The 8,750-nt window shown below is 38.9% G+C and overlaps 1 protein-coding gene across 2 annotated transcripts in view; it reads left to right on the top strand.

Annotated features, from left to right (window-relative positions):
* LOC121927242 (matrix metalloproteinase-27-like) overlaps positions 1–8,750 on the top strand; it is an 18,114-nt gene continuing 9,364 nt past the window's right edge. For both annotated transcript variants that reach the window (XM_042460933.1, XM_042460932.1), the window contains exons 1-7: positions 1–218; positions 2,645–2,883; positions 4,711–4,859; positions 4,961–5,089; positions 6,890–7,006; positions 7,678–7,839; positions 8,610–8,730. In XM_042460933.1, coding sequence (XP_042316867.1) covers positions 117–218; positions 2,645–2,883; positions 4,711–4,859; positions 4,961–5,089; positions 6,890–7,006; positions 7,678–7,839; positions 8,610–8,730 — 1,019 coding nt within the window. In that variant the 5' untranslated portion in view covers positions 1–116. The remainder of the gene's footprint in view (positions 219–2,644; positions 2,884–4,710; positions 4,860–4,960; positions 5,090–6,889; positions 7,007–7,677; positions 7,840–8,609; positions 8,731–8,750) is intronic.

Here is an 8,750-nt window from a genome sequence, read left to right as displayed (position 1 = left end):
TCCACAGCTGGCTCTATGAAACATAAAGCAGAAAGAAACTCAAAAGTCAAAATTACTTCAGTAACAGACCACAAGGCTTCCCTGCTTGCATTGGACAAGAGGATCCCCATTCTACGATGAAAAGCCTTCCATTTTTTCTATTGTGTGTTGGAGTTTCCTATGGACTCCCTGTCTTTTCACAGGAAAGAAGTTATGATCAAGATATACAGCTTGCACAGGTAATAATTCTGATGGTTGAACACCTTTCCAATTCTATGATTATCTAATGCCAGGGCCACATTTTTTCTTCAGACTGAGGATGGGGACTATGTTTTAAGATATTTCTGGTAGTTCATGGGGGGAAATGGCAAGAATTTCAAAGCTGAGGAGCAATTGGACTTATTTTGTTGCAAGCTAAGAGACTGAGTTAAAGGTATTTGGTTTGAGGTTTGCCTCTGTCACAGACTTGCTGGTTGGTTTCTGGTAAACTAGTGTTCCTGAGCCTCAAGCTAGGGTTGCCAGAGTCAAACTGGAGAGGGTTCCTATTGCCTTTAATGGTTGTAGAGAAGAGGGGTTTCAGTAGGTGTTGCTGTTACAGGATCCCACTCCAGTTTTCAATCTGGCACTTCCTCCAGTACTAACATGGAAATTAAGGTTGCCATGTGTCAGGGCACTGGCTGAAATCTAACAGAATGGCTCTGACTCTCTGGGCTTCCAGGTAGGAAGACAAGCTTGGGACATAGGACACTGGAGAGGCAACATTTGATTTTTCTATGTGAAGTGGCCTTAAAGTCTGAGGACCCATCTCCACCTGTCGCCAACTGAGCATAAAGCTTGGTACTGTACTGTATGTGGGTAATGTCACTACTTCAAAAAGCAAAGAATGAGGAGGAAGAGAATAGAGAGAAAGAAGATGGCCCTCCTTGTACTATTTGGAACAAGGCCAGGAGTAGAGCACTATCCCTGAAACTTGTGAGAGTTCTTGTTGTTTTATCTGGCAAGTGGCTTGGTTCCTGAAGGAAAAAAAAACCTCTCTGGAGGCTGTTGTCCCCAACAACAACAGCATAAAGCCTGGGAAAACTCCCAGTGCATCACATTTGCTGTGGGTAAGGCCATACGAGTAGCAGGAGTGTGAGTATCTGCTGTAGCTACTGGGAAGATTTTGCTGCCTGTTGAGCTACCTAATCTCTCTCTCCACAGCTCTTGCTTTGGGTTGCCATATAATCTAGCTAGCCAAATTCTCGGCCCGTTTACCTGAATTAGCTTTATGTCCATTTCCATAGCATCTGAACCAGAAGCAGTCTCAGCTCATGAATAATCCATGTGATATCAAAGGACCCACCCCTTGTCTCAGATTTGGGCTCTGCATTTGCAGGGAATAGGATTTTGCTGATCTGGTAATCTTATTGGATACTAGCAATAATAATTTACCTGTAAGGGTTAGTGAAGCAAGTATGCTACACATGCAAAATACTTTGAATACTTAAAAATGCAATATAAACATAAAGAATTATGGTTGTTATGCAGGAAAATGTGGTAGAGCTATCTAGCACAGAATGTTAAGAACTTTGGTAAACTACATATCCAGAGCTTGGAGTTACAAATATTGTAACAAGTAATGAGTCACAAATATTATTGTTACTCAGAACTAGTTACTGCTGGATAATTAAGGTTAAAATGCTTAATTTTTAAGCAGTGTAATAAGTAGGTACAAAATTTCTTTATTGATGTCTAAGTCACAGTTTCTAATTATTTTCAAAAGTTATTTTAAGAACTTTTCAAGAATCATTTTGTCAGGTTTTGAATACTGTTGTTGTTGTTGTTGTTGTTGTTGTTGTTGTTGTTAATTTCATTTATATCCCACCTTTGTCCCAATAATAGGACTCAAGACAGCTAGCTACATATTTAAAACAATACAAATTAAGAACAAAACAGAAGCATCAATAAAAGTGTAAATATTGTATAAGATTTTTAAAAACAATTGAACAATTCATGAGGTTAAAACATTTATCATTTGAAATAGTACAATCCATTAATAGACTACTGTATATCAAAACCTTAAAAATAGCACCACACAGAAGCCTCAGTTTAGTAATCTGGAATACAGGCTTGATTTATTCTAAAACCCATTCATTTGTCTTTTTAGCAGTCCATGGCTTTTATAGAACTCTTCTTCCTAGATGCTTATCTTAAGAATAGAGAGGGAGGCACCTCCAGCCCTGTCACAAATATATAATTTTCTATTTTCATAAGCACAAAACTGCTGTAGTTATTGCTAACTGTGTCTGTGTTTGCAAGCATGTAATAGCCACATAAAATGAAACCTGATATGAGTTAATAAGAATAAAATTGGTTAGAAAGAAATCAAAGTATAGTTTTAAATGTTCAAAAGGCAAAAAGAAATTATTGCAGGCAGAAATAGAGACAGAACAAATATCCAGATAATTACTCCATTTTTAAAAAACTGATAGTTCTAATTGGTAGCTCCCCACAAAGAAGGAAAACACCTTAAATTAGTGAAAGCCAGTGCTTCTTGTAAACCATTCAACACATGGGCCTCCAGTATACTGGAGATGCAACTGCAAGTTCTTGTGTTAATAAAATTTATACTTTGGCTTTCATTAACTGTTATCCCCGCCTGTTTGTAATGTTCTATTTTTATCAGAAATATCTAAATCAGTTTTATGAGCAAGAACATGGACCAGGCCAGCGAGGCTGGAAAAGCAACAATTACTCCTTTGTGAACAAAATTCAACAAATGCAAAGATTTTTTAAGCTGAATGTCACTGGAAAAGTAGATGCTGACACACTGAAAGTTATACAGCAACCAAGATGTGGAGTTCCTGATGTTGGGCAGTTTGTCTTGGCTTCTCCTGGATGGAAGAAAACCAAGCTTACATATAGGTAATTAATAATATGGTTCAATGATAAATACATTAAGGTAATCCTAAACTTCTATGCATTTATTGAAAATAAACACTCAGCTCATTGAGAATTTGGATTTCCTTTGCAGTAAACAGGTATTGTTGTTGTTGTGTACCTGCATGTCATTTCCAACTTATGGAAACCCTAAGGCAAACCTATCACAAGATTTTCTTGGCATCATTTATACAGAGGGAGTTTGTTTTTGCCTTCCTCTGAGGCTGAGAAAGTGTGAATTTCTCAAGTTCACCCAGTGGGTTTTCATGCCTGAGTGAAGATTCAAACCCTAGTTCAACTATTCAAGTTCTAGTTCAATACTCAAACTGTTAAACCATGCTTTATTTTAAAACAGACATAGGATGCACTTTTTAGAACAATAAAATCTATGACTTGTGCATGGCAGACATGGGGAACATGTGGCCTTCCAGATGTTGATGTACTACTATTTCAATCATCTCACATGACTGGCTCTTTTGACCGGGGCTGATGAGAGTTGCATTTCAATCTGGAGGGTCGTACATTAGGGATGAAAAGAATTTGCAAAGACTCAAGAAAATAAAACAGGAAAGGTGACTGGAAATGCTGACAAAGAGAATCCTCCTCAAGCCCCTTTCTCATTTTTTCCAGTTATAGACTCAAGGGCTACTGCCAACTCTACAGCACAGATTCATCTATTTTCTATCGCTTCCCAAAGTGGAGGAGACCAGCACTGCAAGGAAGATGGTTGTGGGTTGTGTTCCAATAGCCAGCACACAATTATGTTTTCTGCATTTTCATGAACAGTGGCATCACTAGGGTTGGCATCACCCAGTATGGTAACTCATAGTGTCACCCTATTGACTTCCTCCCATACCACACCATACAGAAACTTCAGCAATATCCATTCTCGGGACTTCCAAGTTGGAGCCATCTTTAAATTTGGGAAGCAGCTTGTCTCTGTACATAGAGATAGCTTTCAGAAATAACATCATCTTCTGCTCTGTTTCCAGACTGGCCCTGTCTGGCCAGCATTTTTTAAGCATTAATGAACCACCAGGTTATTGCAACTCTAGGGTCTAATTTACACTGCAGAAAAAATGCAGTTTGACACCAGCCATGGTTCAATGCTATGTAATTCTGAGATGTGTAGTTTGTTGTGGCACTAGAACTCTCTGACAGAGAAGGCTAAATATTTCACAAAACTACAAATCTCAGAATTCCATAGCATTGAGCTGTGGCAGTTAAAGTGGTGTCAAACTGCATTAATTCTGCAGTGCACATTAGATCCTGGTGAAAGAGAAGATAAATCTCTTGTATAGAAGAAGCGATGGCAGATATAACCTGGAGGAAAAGCGCTTCTACACAAATATTTAAGCCTCTTCACCACATGTACTGTGGCCACAATCCAGATCATACCCACTATTGAGTAAAAATACCATTAGAAGGAACTGCATACTATTCATTCAACATAATGTGACTGTTCTTACCCAGACTATCTGTTCTTATTCACTGTCTGGATTCCTTTGACTATGGCTTTCATGGTGGAGTCATCACAAGTGGAAGTTTTCAGTGGATTTTGATACACACACACACACACACACACACACACACGGTACTGTGGGTACATCTGTAGGCACTTCAGCCTACACACTGAAAAAAGTAATGACCTCAAATTCTTTGGATTGGTGAAAAATTAAAATCTTCCTCCCGACCATTTCTGATCTCTGATTTTGCATACAATTTCCAGGTGCATGGCCTTAGTAGTCATTGCAATGATGACAATGATGGAGGCAAGGGTAAATTTTTCACCCTTACATTTTATAATTTTAGGATCGTGAATTACACGCCTGACATGAGACAATATGACGTGGACACATCCATCCAAAAGGCATTTGAAGTTTGGAGTACAGTGACTCCTCTGACTTTCAAAAGGGTTCATAGGGGGAGAGCAGACATCATGATTGAGTTTGCAACTAGAGGTAGTATCCTAAAATTAACCAATTTTAAAATGTAAGTAAAATATACTCCTTATGTTGCTCTAATGTTGTGAATGATCAGTTCTCCCTGTGGTGTTGTTTAGTGCATGGCCGCTGTCCTCGACATTTTGATGGGCCTCTGGGAGTTCTTGGACATGCCTTCCCCCCCAACCATCCCTTACGTGGCAATGTCCACTTGGATGAGGATGAAAAGTGGACTGCCAGCTTAGCCGGTAAGCAGTGATGCAGTTGCAGTGTTTGAAAATTCATATGTACATACACACAATCTCATGTTGGACTCTTGCACTCAGTGCTGGGAAACATCAGCTTTTTTGTACTAAAGCTTCCCAATTCATCCAGCCAGCATGGCCAGTGTTCATATTGGCTGGAGGATTCTGGGAATTACAGTCCAAAAGGAGTAATTTGTCTGAGTGTAAAAGTTCAACATGCAAGTGTGTATTATTATTATTATTTACCCCACCTTCCTGCCAGTACAGAGACTCAAGGAGGCTAACAAATCTAAAACAGTCCAAGTTAAAACACTATAAAATATGTGAAATACAGGTTTAAAAAACAATTAAACAATTCAGACAATTAAAAACATTATATTATTAAAATTTAAAGTTTAAAACTTTTAAAAACAAAAGCAAAACAGCATCCATGTCATGCTTGGCGGCATAAAAATTTATTTACCTGCAGCTGGAAGGACAGCAGGGATGGAGCCACCTTGGCCTCCCTAGAGAGGGAGTTCCAGAGCTTGGGAGCAGCCACTGAAAAGGCCTTTTCTCTTGTTCCCACCAAAAGCACCTGAGAGGATAGCAGGGCAGAGATAAGGGCCTCTCCCAATGACCTCAATATTCTGGGGGGATCATACAGGGAGATACGGTCCTTCAAATAGCCTGGATCCAAGCCATAAAGGGCTTTATAGGTCAAAATCAGCACTTTGAATTGTTCCCAGAAATGGACTGGCAGCTAATGGAGCTGTTGCAACAAGGGAGTTGTATGCTCCCTGTAGCCAGCTCCAGTTAACAGCCTGGCTGCAGCTATTTGGACCAGCTGAAATTTCTGAGCATTTTTCAAAGGCAGCCCCATGTAGAGAACATTACGGTAATCAAAATGGGATTACAGTGTAAGTGTGTGCACATATCATCAATTATATAGTATAATGCCCAACTTCTTAGGATGTGCATGATTCCAGTCCTATAGTTACTGGGCAATAAGTTACCTAAAGTACTACTTTTTCCCATATCAGCCTGCCTGAAATATAAGTACTGACAAAGAGCCCTTTCTCTGTGTTTCAACTATGTTGATGGCACAAGTGATCAAGAAAAGAAAAAAGAGCTTTCTTGCTTAGTTTTTTGTGGGTTTTTTTGGGCTATGTGGCCATTTTCTAGAACATGACCATATAGCCTGAAAACCCCACAAAAAACTATGGATGCTGGCCATGAAAGTCTTCAACTTCACAGCTTTCTTGCTGGTTGCACAAAAACCTTGAAAATCCCTGTCCCAAGATACTAGGCCAGTATTCTCTTTGTCTTCCTTTTCCCAGACCTGAAGATTTGGGTTTGATGTATTAGTGTATTTGTATCATCTGTTTTTATTATACTTTGTCATTTTTATTATATTTTATGTCACTGATTTATTTTTTGCTTTTAATCTCTATTAACCACCAACACCAGAAGAGCAGAAGAGAAGTTTTTATGGCATTTAAAAAAAATTGAACTCAGTAGTGCTTGCTTCTGACATCATACATTCAGCTTGTAAAACACATTGAGCTTTAACAAAAGATCTTCAGCCAGCTGAAATGCAACAGTTGGCTGCTCCTTATAAATGCAAGCAATCTTGCAAAAGTATGTTATCACTTTCACTTCTAGCCTGAAGTAAGAACCTTATTGGAGAAAAAAGAAAGGAAAGAAGCAGCCATTGCTTGAGTTTTCTGCCTTCCAGTGTGATAGTTCCAGAGTTCTTTCTCAACCTTCCAGTGTGCTAAAATGTCAAACAACAGTAAAACTTATTGCCTTTTTAATTGTCAGCTCAAAGAAGGACTGTGAATTACCATGGCATGCTAGCAGAAGATATCATCAATCCCACTGTAAAAAAGGTCCCAGAACCTCACTCTCCCATGTTCCCTATCCATTACACCACAATAGGTAAGTTGGGGGGGGGGGGGCCGCTTTGCAGCAATTATAGTTTAGTGCAAACTGGATTGATATTGAAGACTGGTCAATATTGCATAGGTATGTGCCTTCATGTCACCCGTTGACTTATGGAGACCCCATGAATTTCATAAAGGTTTCTGAGGCAAAGAATACTCAGAGGTTAGTTTGACATTGCCTTACTCTGAAACACAGCCTACAGCGCCTGGTATGCCTTGGTGGTCTCTCATCCAAGTACTAACCAAGCATGACCATAGTGCTTAGCTTCCAAGGTCAGAAAGAATGTGGTGCTTTCAGGATATTAAGGCTTAGAGAAGCTGTATTACCACATTAAACAAAGAAGAGAGGAGACATTCTATTGAGCAAAAGTGAAGTTGTGGCATTTTGAGCACTCTAGCTTAATATGTTACTAGTGGCTTTCAATATGGCACCAGTAGTTGGAAACCTGGGGTTTATTTGTCTGAGTTAAATTGTTTTATATTCTTTTTAAAGTAATGTACTTGACTGTACGTCTCCTTGACAAAAGTTTAAATAAATAAGTAAATATATATTTTTTATTTTTTAGAATTTTTTAGGTGCATGAAACGCAATGAAGCTTGCTTCTGATTACATATCAGGGGCCATGCATAATATGTGTTTGTTCACCTATTCCCTTACCTATTTAGAGTTCAATTTATGGCTGGTTGCTGCTCATGAGATTGGCCATGCACTTGGCCTTGCACATTCTGATGACCCAAGAGCACTGATGTTCCCAAATTATAAACCCATTGACCCTGAGGATTTTCCACTCTCCGAAGATGATATTAATGGCATTCAGGCCATCTATGGTAAGAAGAAACAAGTACTGTACTTTTTTAAAAATGAAAGAAAATAATGAAGAACAAACATCAAAAGAGTCCATTACTACCAATTAAATATGCATCTTTGTTATTATAAAATACCTTTGGAAGTAAATCTCACAGATGACCATTCCAGTCATAGTCTCTGCAATTCTTCTGAGTGGTACCAAGAATGTTATAATGCACAGCTCAACTTAGTGGGAGAAGAAGCTTGAGGAAGCTAAAAAGAGGCAGAATTTGGAAATATATATAGAGAGATCTTGTAGCACCTTTGAGACTAACTGAAAGAAAGAAGTTGGCAACATGAGCTTTTGTAGACTTCAGTCTACTTCCTCAGACACTTTTACAAAAGCTCATGCTGCCAGCGTCTTTCTTTCAGTTAATCTCAAACGTGCAACAAGATCTCTCTGCATACTGAGTCTACAGATTAACACGGCTATATCTTTGAATTCTACCAGAATTCGGAAATGTTGTTTGTTCTACTATGACTCCATCTGGATAGATGATTATGGGATCTACAAAATTCCAGACTCTAAAAAGGTGTGTAAACTAGAGTCCTCCTTCCAGTTAAGTGCAAAGACAGAGAGGGAAGGCCTGATTTGGTGGACATCCCATCTTCCTCATGCAAATCTCAACAAGGAGGAGGACCTGATGTGGTGAAGATGGACTAGGCCAGCCCAGTTGCACATGCCTAATTATGGATCCAAGCCATTGTTAATCAGAGAATAGAAGATTTCTCTTCATCTTCTTTTTTTTAGGACCATCACTAAATCCACCAAAGAAGCCTATGAAACCAACACTACCAAAAGCCTGTGATCCTAAGATATCATTTGATGCTATCACTACACTGCGAAGAGAAATCCTCTTTTTGAAGGGCAGGTAAGCACAAGTCCATTTTA

The sequence above is a fragment of the Sceloporus undulatus genome, chromosome 3, assembly GCF_019175285.1.
Source record: "Sceloporus undulatus isolate JIND9_A2432 ecotype Alabama chromosome 3, SceUnd_v1.1, whole genome shotgun sequence".
Classification (NCBI taxonomy): Eukaryota; Metazoa; Chordata; class Lepidosauria; order Squamata; family Phrynosomatidae; genus Sceloporus; species Sceloporus undulatus.
The sequence above is the reverse complement of the archived record's forward strand: the minus strand, read 5'-3'. Positions and strand labels throughout refer to the sequence as shown.